Source organism: Lissotriton vulgaris, chromosome 11 (genome assembly GCF_964263255.1).
Source record: "Lissotriton vulgaris chromosome 11, aLisVul1.2, whole genome shotgun sequence".
NCBI classification, from domain to species: Eukaryota; Metazoa; Chordata; class Amphibia; order Caudata; family Salamandridae; genus Lissotriton; species Lissotriton vulgaris.
In genome coordinates this window covers 868,179,023-868,201,070 of record NC_141699.1, presented here as the reverse complement: position 1 = coordinate 868,201,070, position 22,048 = coordinate 868,179,023, and the positions used below count along the sequence as shown (strand labels likewise).

The following is a 22,048-nucleotide window of genomic DNA, read 5'->3' as shown; positions in this document are numbered from 1 at the left end:
CCTCCGCGACTGTCACGCCAGACCCACTGCTTCGCCTCTTAGGTTTTGTGAAATACTGTCCAGATAGCTCCAGCAAGCTGATCACCATGCTGCTTGTTCTTGCACGGCGTAGGGTCTCCATGCACTGGGGGTGGAGACCTGCGCCCAGGGTCAGGGCTTAGCTCGTAGATGCTGCGCATTGACAGACACTTTGGTCTGAATTCTGGGACCTGGTGTTGGCAGCTAGCTATCTGATTGACATTTGGGGTAACCTCATTTCTTACCTCCATCGCCAGAGCACCCTGCCATCTGCAGCCTCTCCCGCGCCCTCCGCTGGCAGCGGCCATCGGGGTTGGCTCGTGATCTACAGCATCCCCTTTCACACGCCCTAACTATTCCTTGCCATCACTTCCATTAGCACCTGGCCTCTCCTAGGCATCCCCCCTGTCCTTCCTCCTTAGCTCCACGTAGCTTTTCTCCACATAATATGCTAGGCTGATTATGTCCATACAGTGTATGTAACAGATGTGGTTTTCTTCACTCATTGAGGACCTTCCGCCTGAATATATTCTAACATGTTGTGCAAATTTCTCAACAAAGGTTAAAAAAAATAATAATAATGGCTGCCTTGGAAATCAGGTTACCTTTTTGAGGTTCAGCAAAAGCTGCAAACAGCTGGTTAGTTTTGAAGAAGGTCTTAGTCCAGTCAGTATAATACATGAGTGACTGCTTAATGTCTAAGGTGTGCAAGGCCCAATCCGTTATGGAAAAAGGATGTGGAAAGAACACGGGTACCTAGATGAGCATCAAGTTGAAAGACTATTATAAAAGTTAATTAACATTTCTATTGCAGAGGAAACCTTTTTAGATATGTGTGTTGTGTATAGATTATGTAGTATTAATATCACCCTGTGGAGGAAAGCTATAAAAAATGTAACGTTTATATCTACTGCCTTGACAGTGTTTGTATTGCCTCCATTGGCATTGCTAGATTGTTTTATTTTCTTCTACGATGGTAACATTCAAGCAAAATAATATTTTTTAAGTGACAAATGTGTTAGGACTGTGACACTTGACTTCATTCAGGGCTTCATTGCAGTTGGCCTCAATTCACACCTAGCTTCCAGTGTACCACTTCCACAGACTCTCATAGGCACTTTGTGCTTTTAAGAGACATTTTCAAGTCTTTAAACATTCATATCTGTTACCCTTGTTGCTTTGGTTATTTTTTTCACATAAAATATATTTTTTAATTGGTTGTGGAATTTAAGTGAGTTTTTTATTTCCTGTTTATGCACTGTGCACGCTCCTTTTAATCTTTTACACATTGCATTTTATTTAAGCCCGACTGCTTCATGCCACGTTCCCAAAGATTGAGCACAGAGTCATTACATTAAATTTATGCTACATCTACCAAGTGATCTTCTCATTTGAGGTGGACATTTTCCCACCCCAAATCAGCTTTCCTACAAAACGGCAAACTAAGCTTAAAAAAATCGCCCAAAGCTTCTGCTTCAAGCATTATTAAACAAGCATTTACAGTGCAATAGGTTTCGAAACTGCGAGTTTTGGAACTTTTGGTATTGTAAATGGCAATGCCTTTTGAAAAATTAACAGTTATTGTAATTTATAATAGTAATTTTCCACCAGTACCATAACTACCACTATTATTACTATAACCATAGAGTAGCAATAGTAATAATTGGAGTGGTGGTTATGGTACTTGTGGTGGTTGTAGCAATGATGGTACTGGTTGTGTTGGTGGTGGTACTGGTGGTCTACATGGATTTTATTTCATTACTTATGCTACTGCTGGAATATTTTTCAACAAACATTTGCAACGCCAAAAGCTCAAACCTTTAGTAATGCCAGCCCTATTGCACTGCAAATGCTTGTTTTAAGTTGCAGGCATGAGGTGCATCATCTACTTCCCAAAATGCATTCTTAGATTTGTAGACACTCGTAACAGTCCTATGGTAGGAGACAGTTGTTCAGCCAGTGTAAGGCTAATAGCTCACAGAACTTTGCATTTTGATACCTGAAGTTTTAAATTACATTAAATGTAGTAGACCTCAGGCAGGAGACTTGAGTTACCAGTAACTGTGGAAAGAGCAATAACTTTATAAACTGGTGCTTTAGGTCACCTTTTCCGTGGTGTGAAGGTTACGTAACTGTTTCATTGGGTTCAAATGGGCACAATGGGGCTTATTTACAAGTCCCTTGCACCTCCGGTGCTTTACTTTTTGTGTGGGTAAAAGTGACGCAGCGGCTTCGCAAGGGGCTTGTAAATAAGCCCCAATGTCCTGTTTCTCTGGCTCTAGGGCAGCTCTGCTGACCTGGTTCGCTGGCTCTAGGGCAGCTCTGCTGACCTGGTTCGCTGGCTCTAGGGCAGCTCTGCTGACCTGGTTCGCTGGCTCTAGGGCAGCTCTGCTGACCTGGTTCGCTGGCTCTAGGGCAGCTCTGCTGACCTGGTTCGCTGGCTCTAGGGCAGCTCTGCTGACCTGGTTCGCTGGCTCCAGGGCAGCTCTGCTGACCTGGTTCGCTGGCTCCAGGGCAGCTCTGCTGACCTGGTTCGCTGGCTCTAGGGCAGCTCTGCTGACCTGGTTCGCTGGCTCTAGGGCAGCTCTGCTGACCTGGTGCTCTGGCTCTAGGGCAGCTCTGCTGGCCTGGTGCTCTGGCTCTAGGGCAGCTCTGCTGGCCTGGTGCTCTGGCTCTAGGGCAGCTCTGCTGGCCTGGTGCTCTGGCTCTAGGGCAGCTCTGCTGGCCTGGTGCTCTGGCTCTAGGGCAGCTCTGCTGGCCTGGTGCTCTGGCTCTAGGGTAGCTCTGCTGGCCTGGCTCTAGGGCAGCTCTGCTGGCCTGGTGCTCTGGCTCTAGGGCAGCTCTGCTGGCCTGGTTCTCTGGCTCTAGGGCAGCTCTGCTGGCCTGGTTCTCTGGCTCTAGGGCAGCTCTGCTGGCCTGGTTCTCTGGCTCTAGGGCAGCTCTGCTGGCCTGGTTCTCTGGCTCTAGGGCAGCTCTGCTGGCCTGGTTCTCTGGCTCTAGGGCAGCTCTGCTGGCCTGGTTCTCTGGCTCTAGGGCAGCTCTGCTGGCCTGGTTCTCCGGCTCTAGGGCAGCTCTGCTGGCCTGGTTCTCTGGCTCTAGGGCAGCTCTGCTGAACTGGTTCTCTGGCGCTAGGGCAGCTCTGCTGAACTGGTTCTCTGGCTCTAGGGCAGCTCTGCTGACCTGGTTCTCTCCCTCTAAAGCAGCTCTGCTGGCCTGGTTCTCTGGCTCTAGGGCAGCTCTGCTGGCCTGGTTCTCTGGCTCTAGGGCAGCTCTGCTGAACTGGTTCTCTGGCGCTAGGGCAGCTCTGCTGAACTGGTTCTCTGGCTCTAGGGCAGCTCTGCTGACCTGGTTCTCTCCCTCTAAAGCAGCTCTGCTGGCCTGGTTCTCTGGCTCTAGGGCAGCTCTGCTGGCCTGGTTCTCTGGCTCTAGGGCAGCTCTGCTGAACTGGTTCTCTGGCGCTAGGGCAGCTCTGCTGACCTGGTTCTCTGGCTCTAGGGCAGCTCTGCTGAACTGGTTCTCTGGCTCTAGGGCAGCTCTGCTGGCCTGGTTCTCTGGCTCTAGGGCAGCTCTGCTGAACTGGTTCTCTGGCTCTAGAGCAGCTCTAGAGCAGCTCATTGAGTTCACACAGTGGATAGCGTTATAGATAACATTAACAGATGTACCACCCAGACAGCAAACAAAGTGATGGGGGGATGTCTGTAGCCTGTGGATGTATGTACACTGACATACATAAACGAGCTGTCACATCCAATATTGTAAAATAACTCAAAATGCCTAAACAGGCTTTATAGCAGCTGCGCTTTATTATTTTTTGGTGTTACCACGAGTCAAGGTCAGATATCCATTTAAATATGTATGCTCCTACCAGGTTGCATCACCTGGCCATAGTTTAAGTAAATGTGAGCAGACGTGTAAACTAGAAGGCCAGAAAGCCTCCACCCATCTCACCATCTCCCAGACATGGTGTTTGAAAAGAACTATAGACTCTGATCTACTCTTAAAAATGACATCCTTTGTACCTCACCTTTTTGATGTTGGCACCTCCTTTCCCAATAATATTCTTGTGGAACTGTTTGAAGATGGGGACAGATAAAGAATAGCTGTTTTCAACCTAGAAATAAAAAAGATAAAATTGAGCTTTAAGGGGAAACAATAACCCTATACAGCCCTCCCACGTATAGAGCAATAAAACAGCACTTATATTTATTTCAAATAAATAAAAATTTTGAAGTCCTTCAATAGGATTAACACAAAACTGAAATTGTAAGCCAGTGGCAATCAGTCACAATGCAATAGGTCTTGCAGCATTAAAGTTTGAGTTATTGGCATTGTGTATGACAATGCCAATAGTTATAGCTTTTGCAAATATAACACCTATAGCATTTGTAATGCAATATGTGTTGTATTTATGTGACTTATATGTATTGATATTACAAATAACAATGGCTTGTAATTTTTTTTAAATAATTAATACTTTAATAAAAGTTATTGTAATTGAGTCGGTGGAAGGGTGAAGTGGGTGGGGCAGCAAGTTGTAGTGGAGAGAAAGGAGGGTGAAGTTGGGAGAGAGGAAGGTGAGACAGAGAAACAAGTTTGAGCAATTGGCATTGTAAATGACAATGCCTTTTATTTATGTTTTGGTTTTTAAAACATAAATGAAAGGCATTGTCATTTCCAATGCCAATAGCTTAAACTCACGTAAATGCGTGACAATAAAATACCGATTTAAATTTAGACACCTCAGATATTTCAAAAGATTCAGTTTGACACATGTTGCATGACACACAGATAAGGAACCGGCTCACGTCCTTCAAGTGCAAAGAATTTCAAGTAACTAAAATAGACAGCTGTGTTAAAGTTGAGGGGTCTGGTAAAAATTAAATGTGTGTCCTTAAAACAAAAAAAGCCCTATCACAATTTGTACATTTTATGAAGATGCCGCTGGAGTTTTTGCAAAAACAGGACAAGTGCTTGCAGTTTTCAAACAAAATATTCTGCCCTACTCGGTAACCAATGACACATTTCCTTCTGTGACTAACAGGCCTTTCATCCATCATAAATCGATGAAATTAAAATGACTATTATAAATAAAAAATCTGTTACTTCTGCGCAGAAATACTTTTTGGGTGGCACGTGGCTTATAAATAATAACTGTGCTTTTAGTATAGCTTGATGTTAGCTTTTGAAGCTAGCTGACAATATGTGATCAGACTTTTTTATTTAATTCATAATATGTATGATGTACTTGAAAAAGACACTTTTGACTTCACGCGAAAGCTACCACTGCTTTATTTTCCCACTTTTTTTATCATTGTATTAGTTCTAAATTTCGAGCATTTCACGAATGGTATATTTTATCGGTGCTTTCCAGAGGCAACATTGCTCTGTACAATATGAACATACTGCGGGAGAGAAGCAGCGTCGGCTCTGCGTATTGTACGCTGCCAATGACATGCAAACCAAAGTGGAATGCCTGGTAAAGACAGCTCGGCCTCCCATCTTCCCTAGGTCGGTAAATTAAATACCATCACGTTCAACAGTAATCCTGCCTGTTCTGTATATAGTCGAGCGAGCACAAAAGGGTGCTACGAAGGGCCGTGAGACCTACGGCACTGGAACGCCTGCCCCCTTTGTTCCTGCAGGCATGACGTGCAGTGTGTGCAGGAGCAGAGTATGGTGTGTCTGCTGGGAGAGAGTGCCCACTGCGCCGGAAGTGTGCACTGTGTCTGTCACAAGAAGCACCCGCTGGGGGAGGGGTGCTGCTGTAAGGCCGGCGAGCAGCACCTCGTGCCTCAGGTGTGCCAGAGCCACATGCAGTGGGACTGCTGGGGGCCGGCGCCCGCTGAACTAGCAGTAATGGAGCTGCGTGCAGAGTGTGTGTCCCTATCCTACGGAGAGCAAAGTGAGCGATGGTAGGGATGCTACTGAGGAGTTGGTAAGGAAGCTGTGTCTCACACGCAGTGCGTGCGCCAGCTGAGCGCAGCGTATCCTTCAGGGCGCACATACACTATATTAGGTGTGCTGCTCTTCGGTGCAGTTTGCTTGCCAGGAAGCTGCGTCGACAGCCCGCAGGGGATGGCTCAGAGTTGCCATGTGAAGCCAGACGTAGCTGCGCTTTTAGAAGCAGCCGCTACTCTCTGTACCACTTGCCATGCGTTCGAGTGCTGTACACTTCCGAACTAACAGGGCGCATATACCATGTGCGCATGTCCACCGGGCCTTCTTAGTGCACTTAGAGCTCAGGTCCATACGTTGTGTGTTGGTGCTCAGAGATAAAGTCTCCACTACGCTAGGATGAGCTTACTGTGGAGAAATCCTTAGGAAATAACCCTAGCCTTGGTGCACTTTCTGGGGTACAATCTTTAATTGGGGGAGGTTGTAATATACCCCCAGTGGTGCAACACACGCCTGAGCTATATGCGTGGTTCCCAGTTCACTGCATGCTACAGGGAGTGAGACAGCACGCATGTGCATATCCCCACCAGACAAATGGCACTCTTCTCCCAGAGGCTCATAGTTCCAGTTTACTCCGTTTCTCACCGGATGACCTCCGACTCTCGGGCCCAGCCTGGTGCCAGCTCACAAGGCGCTGCCTCGTCGGCCAGCATCCGAAAGGCACCCCTTTAATGCTTGGGGCTGATCTGGATCGGATCAGGCTACAGAGCAAAACCGAAACCTTGCGTGGGGCGGGATTTCCGTGGGGCGGGACTTCCGTCTTCGGAAGCCCGCGCACGCGCCCACGGAGAGAAGCAGTGCTGGTGACGCGGGGCTCCCATGCCTGAGGGAGAGCCCCGCGGAGGCTGGAGAAGTGTACAATGGCGGTAAGTGGGGTTTAGAGGGGTGGGGGTGCGCTTGTATGTATGTATGTATGTATGCGGCGGCGAGGGGGAGGGGTCTCTGTATGTGTGCGTGTGTAGGTGTGCTCGTGTGTGTCTGTGTGCGCATGCGTGCAGGGAGAGGTGTGCCTGTGTAGGTTTGCGCTTCCCAGAAGAAAGCCACGACGAGCGCGCGCGTGGCCTGCGCCGATCGCCTTTTGCGAGATGCGCGCAGCCAGGTGCTGTCTCCTGGGAAGCAGACCCAGTGACAAAAGATCTCCTGGCGGACACAGCGCTAACGCGCTGTTACGCCACGAGACCTAAAAAAAGGGATCAACCTTTATGCATATCAAACTTAGTCCTACTCACTAGGAATTTTCCTTCAGTGTTGGCTCAAAAGCGCTGGGCTCGCTTCTTTGTTCAGTGGGCCTCGGCTGACCCAACCCTGGTAGTGTGACAGCTAATTAACAGAGCGATACAAAAGGGGATGATGGACGTAGCGCTTGTGCAATTCAAACACTCACTCCCAGTCAACTGATCTGGGTTTAATCCATCACCATTCTTTAGCTCACTCTGCCACCCCAGTTCAGACATGGCCACATGCAAATCAGTCTGACAATGCCTCATGGGAACAGTCCAGCCCGAATTGCCAAGTCATGTCTTCCCTGGACTGGAAGCTGGCATTTCAGCCGACATCAGCCAGGCTAGCTTGAATCCAGTGGCAAAGTGAGCAAGGGACTCACGTCTCAGCAAACCCTGCTAACTTAGGGCGAACAAAGCGATACAAAAAGGGATGATGCGTCTTCCATGTAACTCACCAACATATGCACGTGTGTGATTACGTGTAGCCAGTTGAGTTCCCCTTACCAGGATGCAGTAGCCTTATCTTACAAGGCAGACACAGACTATAATCACGCACAGTCGGTTTGCCATTCGATTACCATGGGTAAGACACCAGTTGTGAGGCTCACTCGTAATAAAATGTGAACAACTAGGTTATCCAAACGCAGAAAATAAAGGCGGATCAAATGGTCAGAGCCCATTTAGCTACAGTAGTGCTATAGATGAAATTCTTTTTAATAGACTTGATACATTACCTCCATATAGGAAGCTGGCTCTGTATATACAATATCATAGAGGTACAGTATGCACAGAGTCCAGGATGTCCCCAAAAGGTATGCAGAGGTTAAAGTAAATAAAACCTTACTCTCAATTTAGTGGTAGCTGGGCTAAGCAGTTGGGCTTATCATAGGGTAGCGTGAATGCATTTCGTGTACATACTCATACATGGCAGAAACACACAACGACTGACACCAGGAGAATGTTTGTTGAACAATATTACATCGTTACTTTTATTTCAAGGAACTAAGTTCGACTCAGTTACAGTTGAGTAGACTTTTATGCAATACTTTCAAATACTGGCAATGGGTTTTCTATGGTATCAAACAATACATTGCATGTACATGAAATGCTTTTCATTACAGAAAGAGGTACTTTGTATGCTGGATAACAGTACAATACAGTGAGACATCAATGCAATCATATGGGAAAAAGACAGGTGGGTAACTTACAAGTAAGTAAGCTGTTATCAAATTCAGTCTGCGGATTGTGGTCAACACAGGGTCCGACAGGAGTAGGCACTGCACTTGTGGGAGAAAGTGCCCCACTTTTTGCTGAATGGCTGACGTGCTTTGACTGAGTGTGCCCTGGGTTCCTTCCAACCAGGTACCTGTGTTCCTTCCCTAAAACTATGTTGAAACCTAAACCCAATTGGCATCTCTGGCCAAAGGTCAGCACCTGGTAAATGGTACCCTAGGTACTGTGAGACAGTACCATCTTTCATGCATTGGTATGCTCCCACTTTTTGCTGAACTGCTGATGTGCTTTGGGTGTGCCCTGGGCTCCTGCCAACCAGGTGCCCAGGGCCTGTGTTCCTTCCCTAAAACTGTGTTGGAACTAAAACCCAATTGGCCTCTCTAGCCACCTGTCAGCCCCTAGTAAATGGTACCCTAAGTACCGAGGGCATGGTGACCAGAGAAGACCCCTAGGGGCTGCAGCACTTATTGTGCCACCCTTAGGGGCCCTGTGTCCTGACACCCACGCACTGCCTTTGCAGGCTGAGTGTCTAGGGCCAGAACTAAACAAAGTCAACATGGCACATATCCCTGTGTGCAATGCCCACAAGACCCACTGCTCTGGCATATTTCAGTCACCCTTCTAGCTGGGTGCCCTATGCCAGTAGTGAGGGCACAGGTGCATGAGCCCTGTGCGCCTACAGTACCCAGGGCCATTCCTGGGCACTGTACGTGCAGTGTTGCCAATAAGAGTATATTGTACTGGGAGGCTGCCATTACGAACTCCACAGCACTATAATGGCTACACTGAAGGCTGACAAGTTTGATATCAAACTTCTCAGCACATTAAACCCGCACTGATGGCAGTGCTGGATTTAATGTAAAATGCACCCGAGGGCATCTTAGAGATGCAACCTGAAAACCTAACCTACAATCCACATCTTGTCTGAGGGGCTGCCTAGGATGCCACAAAGCAGAAATGTTGCTGGACCCCTGGGTAGAGAGCCCTCCGCTCTCCTGGGCCTTCAAAAATGCACATCCTGGGCGAGATGCTAGATCTCCTCCCCCAGGATGGGCAGGGGAAGCTCTAAAGGCATGCCGCCTTTGTGAGCTTCTCCAGGCCACTTGCTGTGCTCAGCAACTAGCCCCCCACCGGTTCTGACACCCACTCTGGCGGGAAATCCTACGTGAGGAAAGGGGGTGTGCCACCCTGTGTCAACCCCACCCCTCAGGTGGGAGAGGCGAGGTGAAGCACAACTCTGGGCTCTGGCCATCTTGAGGATGGGGAGCCCTGCTCAATCAGAGATAGGCTCCTGCCCCCCTCCCACAGGAGAGTAGGATAGATTGGGGGTTTACTCCCCCCAGGACAGGGACCCATTGGTATCTGTCGTTATCCTACCTGTAACACCCCTACATTTAGTATTTAGTGGCACCCTGAATCTTCCTTCCTCAGATCCCGATTTGAAAACTAGCAAAAAGATCAAGAAACCAGAAGACCTTCTGGTCAGCTGCTCACAAGAGGAAGGCACCAACTGACTTGGCTCCAGCCCTACCGGCCTGTTGATCCTTTAACCTGCTCCTGCGAAACTCCAGCCCCTTCCGTGGTCAGCAACCTCACAAATCCCGGAGGACCTGACTGCCTTGAGGCCCTATCAAGACTGGGACTCCCACACGCAGGGGTTCTGCTAAAAAATCAACACCCCTGGTGCCAGCCAGGAACCGCCAATCCAGCACACTCTGCAACCGCCAAGCCCAGCCCGTGCCTGAGTGGACAAAGACCCTGAGGATGTCCCCCCGGCGATTGTGACATGCAATCCAGTGCCCAAGGACCCTCCTCGCTGCTCCAGACGACGCCTGCAGTCTCACATCCAGGGACCCTTCCAACCGCGACCAGCAGAGGGTAAGATTTCTAGACATCAAAAGATACCCCAGCACCCTTCGCCCCACAGCCCCCTGTGCCCAACACCGGGGGGCCTACCTATCCTTCAAGATCCCAACTTACCCGAAGTGTTGGTCGCTCCTGAATAATGTCCGTACCTGAGCCTGCAGCCTTTTGTTCATCTTCCAATTTCTCCATTGAATAACATTGAGGGCCCAACGGCTCAAAAGCACCCTGCACCCAGCCGCCCAAGTGCCCCTGGCAGTGCAACCTTTGTCCTAATCTACTTCCCTATTTGCCCTGAGCAAGTGACCAGAAACCCAGGTCCCACAGCCGCGTGGCCTGCTAGCCAGCAGCCAACTACCTCTGCACCTGGCTGCCCCTGTGCTGCTGAGGGTGTATCAACATTCAATCCACCGTATGCCAGTGTGCCTCCCGAATTGCATACCTTTGAACAATCTTTAATGAAAGGCGTGGACCTCCTAGATAGGAACAAAAAAACCTTCCAAAACCTCTCTAAAAAAGAGCGAGCCGCCCTGGAGTCACTAAGAGAGAACGACACAATAGTGGTGAAACCTGCCGACAAAGGGGGTGGCATTGTAATCCTAAGTAAAGATGGCTACAATGACCAATGCCTCTCCCTCCTATCGGATACAAGATTCTACAAAAAACTGACTTCCGACCCAACAGAAAGATTGCAGAATATAATATCCAGTATGGTCCACGAAGCAGAGACTAAGAATTGGATAACCAAGAAAGAAGCTGAATACCTCATAACCTCGGACCCTAAAATTCCCTATTTCTACTCACTTCCGAAAACACACAAAAATAGGTCCCCTCCTCCGGGGAGACCTATAGTGTCTGGAATAGGGTCAGTCCTTGAGCCGCTGTCAAAATTCGCGGACGAATTTTTAAAACCACTTGTACAACGTACACCGTCCTACCTAAAAGACACTCGAGATCTGTTAGTACAGATCCAAGCAAAATCATTCGATCCAGCAACTATGACCTTAGTAGGTTTGGATGTGGAATCTTTGTTCACTAGTTTGCCACAAAGTGACACACTGCAAGTACTGGAAGACATACTTTACTCTGAAGACTGGCTATACAATACACAGAGACACTTTATTCTCGAATGTTGCAAACTGGCATTGACAGAAAACTTTTTTGCCTACGAGGAAGATCTTTATTTACAGACCCATGGTACATCAATGGGCAGTGCCTTTGCTCCATCGGTGGCTGGGCTGTATGTGAGCAATTTCGAAAATAAGTTCATTCACAATGCAGCTAACATGTTCTCTGCCAGCATTCTCTACTGGAAGAGATATATAGATGATGTGATCCTAATTTGGGACACATCATCTGATTTAGAACAATTTATCCATTGGCTTAACCATCTAGACCCATGGTTGAAATTCACGCACACCTCCAGTAACAAGAGTTTGGATTTCTTGGATCTGACGATTTTTGTAGAAAATAACATCCTGAATACAAAAACCTACACAAAACCTACTGCAAAAAATAGCCTGCTCTCGTATCAGAGCTACCACCCAAAGCCTCTCAGAGACAATCTTCCTTTTAGCCAGTTCCTTCGGCTAAAACGTAATTGCAGCAAAAAAGAAGACTACCTGATCCAGGCACAAGAACTAAGTCAAAAATTGGCAAAAAGGAATTACAGTGCAAGAACAATAAAATACTGCAAAAAAAGAGCGAACAGCCAGCCCAGGGAATGCCTCCTACAAAGTTACCCTAAAGCACAAGTACAGGACCTAACGACCTGCGTCACTACATTCTGCCCATCAACTTATGAGGTGAACAAGCTGATAAATAAAAACTGGCATATCCTAAACACTGGAACTTTCAACTGGCCAAAGCCGAGGTTTGCCAATCGCAGGACTAAGAACATAAAAGACGTCCTTGTCCATACCCGTCCCTTGAAAAAACAATTGCAATCCATCACGAGAGATGTCACCATGAACCCTGTAACTGGCCACTACCCTTGCGGGTCCTGCGTAGCCTGTAAAACCACTACAGTATCAAAAACGCTACAGCTAACGGAGACACTGGTATGGACACAACGTCAACATACGAACTGTAACTCATCGCACGTCATATATATGATCACCTGCAAGTGCAATAAAAGATACATTGGCATGACTTGCCGCAAAATAAAGCTAAGGATTGGCGAGCATAAAAGTAACATTCGACTAAAGAAAAACACCACAAGACTTTGTGCCCACTTCATCGAGATGGGTCACTCATGTGAAGAACTCCACTGGACAGTACTGGAAATGCTCACTGATAAAAGCGCCAATTGCGAGCGCCGCCTGTTCGAAAAAGAACAAAGGTGGGTGGACCGCCTCAAAACCTGTGAACAAGGGGTTGAACGATGCTATTCCCTGGCACCGTTTTGCCTATTAAAGAACTTGAGTTATCCTGGTGTCTTTAAACAATTTACAATGAAAGTACAGCTTTATGTCTCAAAAAAGTTACCAGAAACGCGATATACTGAAACCCCATAAAAACGCAGGTATCTTGAGGTATTTTGATGAACTGAAACAACCTACAATGAAAATACAGCTTTGTGTCCCAATAAAGTTATCAGAGACGCGATATACTGAAACCCAAGAAAAAATATGCAGCATCTGACACGTCCGATGCGACGCTCTAGGCAGCTTAAAAATCCCAGTGCTCTCAAGCCAAGCCACACCCCGGGGCAGAGTCAGCACAAGGCGGAATTCTCCACACACGCGGGTAATGGCGCTGGTGCAAACAAGACCTTCAGATACTCTGGTAAGACGAGCCACTCTCTTTAACTAACGGAGTCCCCCCCCCCTCTCTAAACAGCTCTGATCTTCTCAGTGTCAGTTTAGCGATACCCCGGAGAAGCAAAACTCTTTTGGCTACAGGTAGGCGAACCCATCTTTCAAAACAAGCAATGCACTGTTTACGGCGTCTAACTATTTGTAAAATGTCTTGTCCGCCCTGCCCCGCTATATCCACAAGCGCTACGTTACAACTATGCAGCGTCTTATCCAAACAATCACGCACTGCTTATAGCGCTAGCTCGCCCAGTTCCTGCTATATTGATTAGCGCTACGAGGCAAATCTGAAACAGGCTATGTAATATTAATCCTAGCGTGTTTTACTTGCTCTTGCCTTTGTATTTCCTATTTAACCTTAGTGGTAATACAGGTTTATCATCTTCACTCTCCTTTGCCTTCTAAAATATCAAATGTGTTTTAGTATCAATAAAATATGTTACTTTAACCAAATTATGAGAAAAATGCATATCCTAAATTGAAATTAGGTGTGTGTGTGCATGTTATATATGGACGTTATTTTTCGTCTCATTTCAGATTAAGAAGGAAAATTTCCCCAAATGTGTAACCAAAATAAGAGTGTTTGCACGCCAAATAAGACTACACAAATAGTGTAAGTACTATATATCTATGTTTTGTGAGTCCTGACGAAAGCTCCGCAGACCCTTCCTGGCCTAACGGAGCTGAAACATGTCGACGTTTTTTGTGAATTTATACTATCAGACCTAGTAACTCGGTCTAACATCGTACCACTCAATTTTTAATGTGGTAGAAACAACCCCCATTAAAGAACTTTCGGGCTGTTTCTTTTCCTCTTTTTAACTATTTTTTCCTTTTTTGCACACTTTATTTTGCACCCTTTTTTCACTTCAAATCTCTGGACACTGCACCCTAGACCAGAGGTGCCTCGGGTGAGGCTGGCACATTCACTTCAGAGTAGCCAATGATAACTGCCACAACTCTAATGTGGGGCGGACGAACCAGATATACCGCACCTTCCAACACAAAACATAGAGTTTTTTGAGGCTACTCTGATCTTTATCCCTTATACCAATGGTCATAAGGTGTAACTAGTGTCCGTTTCTACTTTTTGATAACTGGTGTATCAACTGAACCTATCTGACCTTGGGAGACCCCTGAGTCTATACCAAGAACATTAACTCTGCCAGTCGAGTACTTACCCCAAAGCTGATAACTCACTTTTCTTCCATAGGGTAACATTGACTGGTTTCACTTGGAAATTCTTTTAAGTGTGGAGTTTTTAAACTTTAAAATATTCATCTAAAATCAGCCGAACAACGAATTCCGATTTACTCACCTGTTATCAGGAGAGAACACAGTGCTGCATCTTTTAGCAGAGCTGCCCTAGAGCGGCGCTTCTCGTGCTGACTGCTCTGCCTCCCGAAAGGTTGGATTAATTCATCCCTCTAGAGTAAGTGTTTCGCGCACATGGGACGCGCTGACCTGTACCGCTAGCGTTTAAGGCCCGAGCCCGTTATTAATCAAGGCCTTCACTTTCCTTGTAACAGGTTCCAGTACAAGCAATTAACCGCTTGTCGGCGTGGATTAGACTCCCTCTAACTGTCTGTTGTGACTTCAGGTAGGATATTTCCTCCATGGGTCTTTGGTTGTGATTAGTGGGCTCGCACACTTGTAATAGTGATGTTAATCCCGGGAATTGTGTTTTTTTATGGTCTCCCCCAGTTTTAAACGTAGGCGCTGCAACATGTGAGCCGTTTCCAACTCTGACCGTGTACCGCTTTGCGGGCACCACATCTCCAGCTTACCCCTGGGTGAAGTACAGGGAGGACTAAAAAATATTATCCTATGGCCCCATACCATCACTCGTAGTATCCCATTTCCTCCCGGTGTGCCACCGCGCTAAGCCCTCTCTCTTACTTGTTGTTTCAGAAATCATGTCCCGTTGAGCTTAACCGACACCACGGCAATCCCTTTGCCCTTGCGCAGGTAATCATGTCTTTCCTTTTTCCCTGGAGCCAGAGTAACTTGTGACAGTATTACGATAGACATTTTTGACACCCACTCTGTATATCTTTTACAGACTCACGGTCCCCAGTCCCTGTCCTGAAGAGAACCTTTAATAACGTTGGTTTGAAACGCGTCGACACTTCCACCCTGTGGCAAACGCTAAGGGTGCCCCTAGGATAGAATTCTACTGATTACTTTGGATCCTAGTTGTGCAACCCGCGACAAACAATTTACCACAGGCTTGGTTGACAGGCAGGCATTTCATTCCACCTCCTCCGCCTGTCCCTTGGTTTCATAGTCCGATGGACTGGTCACACATTTGCTTTATGCACTAATTTTTTGCACTGTATATAATTACAATTAATGTTGGTCACTGAATTTTGTATTGTTTTGGTGTGTCTTGCTTACTTGTTTCGCTTGATTCATTTTTGTAAGTATTGTACATTTGTAAAATTTGTATATTTGTAGATATTGTTACCATGAATTCACTGTCGTAACAGTTGTTTTGTTTGTGTTCATGTCTTTGAATCCTTGATAACTGGAGTCAAAAAAAGAAAATAAATTTGCTTTGGGATTCTTACCCTGTGGTCACGTGGTATATATTGACTACGTGGCAGAAATAGGTTTTGTTAATTTTCCTGTCCAGCCACCTTGTTCTGTTTTCCCTGTTGTTGAGATCCGGGCTGGGCAGACGTTGGATCCAAAACCTTCACTGTTCTACAGCCTCTTTTAGACCAGCACTGACCCTGAAAAGTAATTTTAACCGTACTTACCAGTAACTTTAATTTCCTTCTATAGGAATCCATTGAATGGTTTTCACCAGAAAATTTTTTGTTTTGATTTTCAAAAACTACAAATATTCCTTAAAATCGCCTGTATGACTTAAACGCATTCTTTCAACAGTTTACAGGAGATGCACAAGTGCTGGATCCTAGATCCAACACAGAGTAAGAAAAAGTAACAATAACACTACTTACCGGCTAAGTGAATTTCCTCCCATAGGATAACATTGGTATTCTACGTGAACAAGTAGTGTCCACTTTTAAAATACAATTATATTCCTTAAAAATCACTACTGTAACCAAAACGCTTTTACTTAACTGCTTACAGGAGAGGTCCCTGGACTGAATCTAGGATCCAGTCCTGTGGTTAGAAAAGTAATCTATAAAGTAACTAAGTGCATTTATCTAGAAATTCACATTGAGCTCAATGTTGCATTGTGTTTACAATAGTTAGTGTTGCAAAAGGCAACACAATTTCAATCAAAACGTCTAGTGTCTATTTGAAAAGTATATAACTTAAGTAACTCATTCTGAGAAAGTATATTTTGATACCTTGTTGGTTATAAATAAAACAGCTATATCTTTCGATACAAAACAATTGGCCTTAAATTCAGTTCTTGAGTGTGTGTGTGTAACCTTTTGCTGACTGAGTGTGTACAACAAATGCTTTACACGGTCCTCGAATACTGCCTTACTGCTCGACCAAGCTACCACTTTAGAGAGTAAGGTTATATCTAACTTTAGCCTCTGCCAAACCTCTGGGGATTGTGGACTCTATACACACTGTACCTTACTTTGGTCCAGTATATACAGAGCCACTTTCTTACAACCGCCAGATTCACTTGTGCAGCCGTGTGCAGACTGCAATGGGCCCAATGTTATCTTACATAAACTGGGGGAACCTCAGAGGTACAGATTAGAGTTAAGCACCTGTGGGTCAGGGACATAAGAAGACGGGGGTAATGATCAGCACTGGAAGGGCCATCAAAAAGGGCCATCAAAAAGCACTGAGACTGCACAATCAGCGGCACTGGGGCGGGGGGGGGGGGGTGAAGATTGCAAAGAAGGCATTGGGAGCACTGCTGAAATCAATTGAGTTCCTCAGTTGGGGAAAAAGGCTGCAGGCTTGGTCCCGGAGTTTGACTGAAGGCATCGCATGACGGGAGAGCCGAGTTGGATTGTGGGGAGATGCCAGGACACCGTCGATTGGGCACACCAAGGCTGGAGGGGCTGCGGGTAAATGGATGCGATTTGGAATCAGGTTTTCTCATCAGATTTGGTCACAGTATGGGGGGGGGGGGGATTTGAGGATGCAGGCATTAAGGGGGAGGTCAGGAGAGGCAGTGTTCTTTCCTAAAACTGCATTGAAGCCTACACCAAATAGGCATCTCTGGCCACAGGTCAGCCCCTGGTAAATGGTAACACAACTTCAAGGCACTGTGACCAGAGAAGGCCTCCAAGGATTGCACTTATTGTGCCACCAGAGTCCAGGTACCATTACACCCACACACTGCCTTTACAGGCTGCGATTTTTGGTGCAGACCAAAGTGAAGAGTCGATATGGCACACATCCCTGTGTGCAATGCCTACAACCCACTGCCCTGGAACATATCAGTCACCCCTCTAGCTGGGTGCACTATACCAGTTGTGAGGATACAGGTGCATGAGGCCTGTACCCCTACAGTGTCTAAACCAATTTTAATTGCAGTGCTGCCATTAAGAATATATGGTGCTGGGAGTTTGTCATTACGACCTCCAAATCACAATCATGGCTACACTGAAAACTGAAAAGTTTGGTATTAATCTTCTCAGCACATTAAACCCACACTGATGCCAGTGTGGGATTTAAAGAAAAATGCACACAGAGGGTATCTTAAAGATGCCCCCTGAAAACTAACCTACCACTAGTGTCCAGGCTGACTGGCTGCTTTCAGCTGCCAACACCAGACATGTTTTTGGACCCCTTGGCTGAGATCCTGCTGCTCTCTGGGGCCTGAAACAATGCACATCCCGGGATGAGGTGGCAAACCTCCTCCCCCAGGTTGGGCCCGGTTCACGAAGAGGAAGCTTTAAAGGCTTGCCGCCTTTGTGAGCTTCCCCAGGCCACTTGCTGCTTTCAGCAACTGGTCCCCACTTGTTTTGACCCCCCCTTTGGGTGGGAGAGCCAGCAGGAAAAAAAGGTAAGGAAGAGCAGTGTGCCCACCTCTGCCAACTCCACCCCTCAGGTGGTGGAGGCGAGGTGAAGCACAATTCAGTCCCTGCCATCTTGCAGATGGGGGGGGGGGGGGCTCAGCCAACCAGGGACAGGTTTATGCCCCCCTCCCCCTAGAGGGTGGAATAATAGGGAGGGTACCCACCCCAGGGATGGGACAAATTGGTCCTCACATTTGTACCTACCCTTTAACACCCCTAAATCTAGTGTTTCCTCAGACCAGAAGAAATTACAAGAAAGGAAGAAGGAGGACCCAACAGCCTTGCAGAATCTAACAAGAGGAAGACGCCCACTGACTTGGCCCCAGCCCTACGGGTCTATCTCCACCTTGAACCTGCTCCTGCGAAATTCCGGTGTGTCCTCAGTCAGCAACCTCAAAAACCCTGGAGGACCTGCCTGCCTTCAACCGCTAAGTCGGTCACCGGATTTGTTCATCTGCAACCTTTGGCTCCGGCCAGACACCGCTAATCTGCCCCACTCTGCACCTGCAGTCCATGGCCCGACCTCAAGTGGGCTAACACCATGAGGCGGTACCCCTGGCGATCCTAACCCAAGATCCAGCGACCGCCGACCTGCCTCAAACCTCCAGCAGACGCCTGCAGCCTAAATCCGAAGGTCCCCCCCCAACCGCGACCAGGAGCTGGTAAAAAGATGCTACCCTAAAAGGCACCCTTGCACCAGACGCCCCACGGCCTTGAGCGGCCAAAGAGACCGTGCCTAACCAACCACCAGCAACTCATTCTGAGAAAGTATATTTTGATACCTATTGTTGGTTCTAAAATAAAAACTATATATTTTGTATACAAACAATTGGCCTAGAGCTCAGTTTTTGTGTGTGAGACCATTTGCTGGCTGTGTACCACAAATGCTTTACAATGTCCTCTGATACGGTCTTACTGCTCGAGCAAGCCACCCCTTTAGAGAGTAAGGTTATATCTAACTTTATCCTCTGTCATTTCTCTGGGGACGGTGGACTCGGCACACTGTACCTTACTTTGGTCCAGTATATACAGGGCCACTTTCTTCCAAACCCCAGATCCTTAACTCCCACAGTCGTTTACTTACCTGCAAACAGATAACCTGTTTTTCTCCATAGAATAACATTGACAATTTGCTTCAGAAAAACGACTAAGTGTGGAGTTTTGAAAACTGAAAATATTCTTTAAATATTGCATGAACAAAAACGCATTTACTCACCTGTTTACAGGAAATGTGTCAGTGCTGAAACTAGACATCCAGCACCGAGTTAGAAAAAGTAATGTAAAAGTAACTTACCTGCAATTTATTGAAAAAGCCTATTCATTCCAACGTACTGTATTTGCTAAGTGTTGCATTCTAATGCTCCCCTATAAATTAAACAAAGTAAAATTCCAATTGCATTTTCAAACAGTTCTATATCCAGTAACTTATTACTGAAAATGATCTAATGCTTACCTGTACCAGGATTACTTGGTTCTAAAAATAAACAGTATATTATTTTATACAAAAACCATTGGCCTAGAGTTCAGTTCTTGAGTGTGAATTCTTTTGCTGATGCTATCTCCTCCTCGAGTCCTCTTTTTCCTTTCGACCTCGAGGGCCCTCTCGGCGTCCGAGGTTGGAGGCCGGGGACTGCCTTTTCTTCCCGGTGTCTACGTTAGTCTTCGGCGGTGTTGTGCCTCTTTTTGCGGGTACAATGTTGACCCTTGTCTTCGGTTCCTTCGATGATTTTCCCTCTTAGGCAACCTTTGGGTGGGTTCCGTGGGGTTCCTTTAATTGACCCTCTATCACCTTTTTGCTCTACGTCGGGCCTGCCTTGGGCGCCTTATGTTCGTGGCCCTTCGGTTCCGACAGATCTTTATGGTGTCTTACCTTCACCGTCATCTTTTTTGACTCTCTCGCCTTGTTTTCGGCGTGGACCTTATGGGAGCCCCCTTCTGGAATTTCGACGTTCGATCCTTCGTGTACAGACTCTGCTGGAGCTCCACGTTCTTCCTCGTCCCTAAAGAAACCCAGTTCCCTCAGAGAAGGTTTTGGTTGACTGCGACAATGCAGCGTAGTGGGCCATTTTTTGGTTTCGGCATGCCCTGAGCGTCTTCGGCAGGAATGCTACGCAGGGCTCACAGTCTTTGTCCTGTTGATCTTTGATGAGGCAGAGGTTACACAAGTCGTGTGGGTGGCGGTATTTGCGGTGGCATGTGGGGCAGAATTTGAAAGGGGCATCAGTGTGGGTTTAATGTGCTGAGAAGGTAGATATCAAACTTGTCAGTCTTCAGTGTAGCCATTATGGTGCTGTGGAGTTCGTAATGACAGCCTCCCAGCACCATATACTCTTAATGGCATCACTGCACTTGCAGTGCCCTGGAATGGCCCTGGTACTGTAGTGGCACAGGGCTCATGCACCTGTGCCCACACCACTGGCATAGGGCACCCAACTAGAGGGGTGGCTGATGTATGCCAGGGCAGTGGGTTTGTGGGCATGGCACACAGAGATGAGTGCCATGTCGACTCTGTTTGGTTCTGCACCTAGACACTCAGCCTGCAAAGGCAGTGTGTGGCTGTCAAGGTACAGGGCCCCTAAGGGTGGCACAATACATGCTGGAGCCCTTAGGGGTTTTCTCTTGTCACAATGCCCTGGGTACCATTTACCAGGGGCTGACATGTGGACAGAGATGCCAATTGGGTTTAGGCTTTAGTATAGTTTTTAGGGAAGAAACACAGGCCCTGGGTCCCTGATTGGCAGGGACCCAGGGCACACCAAGCAAAAGTGCATCAGGTATCAGGCAAAAAGTGGGGTGTACTGCAACAGAAACTAGCTTTCTCACATCTGGTGTTCAAACGGACACCCTGCTTTTGCCTTCAGCTACGACGTCTGTTGATTGATTATACTCAGATGATCCTTCAATGATGATATTCTTTTGAAGTTTTTTTGGGCTTGAGCTTCCAGTCTCCAGGCGGATAAAAGAATCTGAAGATGGCCACCACTCACGTCGACCTCCGGGATACAGACTGACATCCAGGGAGGAGGAATTTGTATCGCCCGACGCCCGAGACATCTAGATTTATTACCAGGGCAAGAGGTTAAAATATTTTTTTTGTCCAAAGGACAAGCAGACTTGATATTAGTTCAAATAGGGACAGAACTGCTACTTTCACCGGCTGACCGCTAATCATGAAATCCGAAGCAGATGCCTTCAGTAACTAAAATGATTAAAGGCCTATTATTCGCTGAAAGCCTCTGACTGTAGTCACTATTTGTATGGGCTCGAGACTGCCGTTTTGAAATTAAGATTGTTGAAATGCAAAATCGAGCGGCTTTTTTTGCAGACTATAAATCACACGTCATGGAGCAGGATAGCGTAGCTCGCATCGGACTGCCAAATAAAAGAAAGGAAAGCAGGGGAGGAGAGGAATGGAGGCCCTCAGTTCTGCTCCTCGGTTTCTTGCCTGATTACCTTTGCTAAGCTCCTCCTCGTGCATTTCCTTGGGCCTTGTCTCTTGCCCTTGCGCCCTCTGGGCCTTGTCGAATCATCAAAGTCTGCCAGGCGGGCATATCTCTGGCATTTTCCTCCCTGGGCCTCTTGGAGTCCACACAAGTCTGCTCATAGTGGGCATTTCGTTATCTTTTACTTTCTGTGACCGTCACAACTGAGCTGATGTTGGAGGCAAACGCTATTGCTTCCCATTACCCTCTTGTGCTTCCTGCTTGCCTGCATTTTATTTAGTTAGTGTAATAAGTAGAAAATCAGGTGCTTTGTGAAAACGATTTGTTAGGCCGTACTTCACTCTAGCAGCATCTATAAACAAAAGGTATGCTAAAGAAAACATGAAAACATAGTGCATACTTTTGAAGGTTTGCCTGTAGACAGTTTTCCGATAGTACATTTTCCATTAATGCCATATATTGAACACACTGAAGAGCTTTTGTAGGAGTTTCAGTGCAGGGCATACCTTTGCGGAGGCAGGATAGCAACAAAC

The 22,048-nt window shown here is 46.8% G+C and overlaps 1 protein-coding gene across 4 annotated transcripts in view; it reads right to left on the bottom strand.

Moving 5' to 3' along the window:
• The window catches only part of HDLBP (high density lipoprotein binding protein), a 955,902-nt gene that overhangs the window by 539,624 nt on the left and 394,230 nt on the right, over positions 1-22,048 (bottom strand). For all 4 annotated transcript variants that reach the window (XM_086944014.1, XM_086944016.1, XM_086944015.1 and 1 more), the window contains exon 15: positions 4,043-4,129. In XM_086944014.1, coding sequence (XP_086800140.1) covers positions 4,043-4,129 — 87 coding nt within the window. The remainder of the gene's footprint in view (positions 1-4,042; positions 4,130-22,048) is intronic.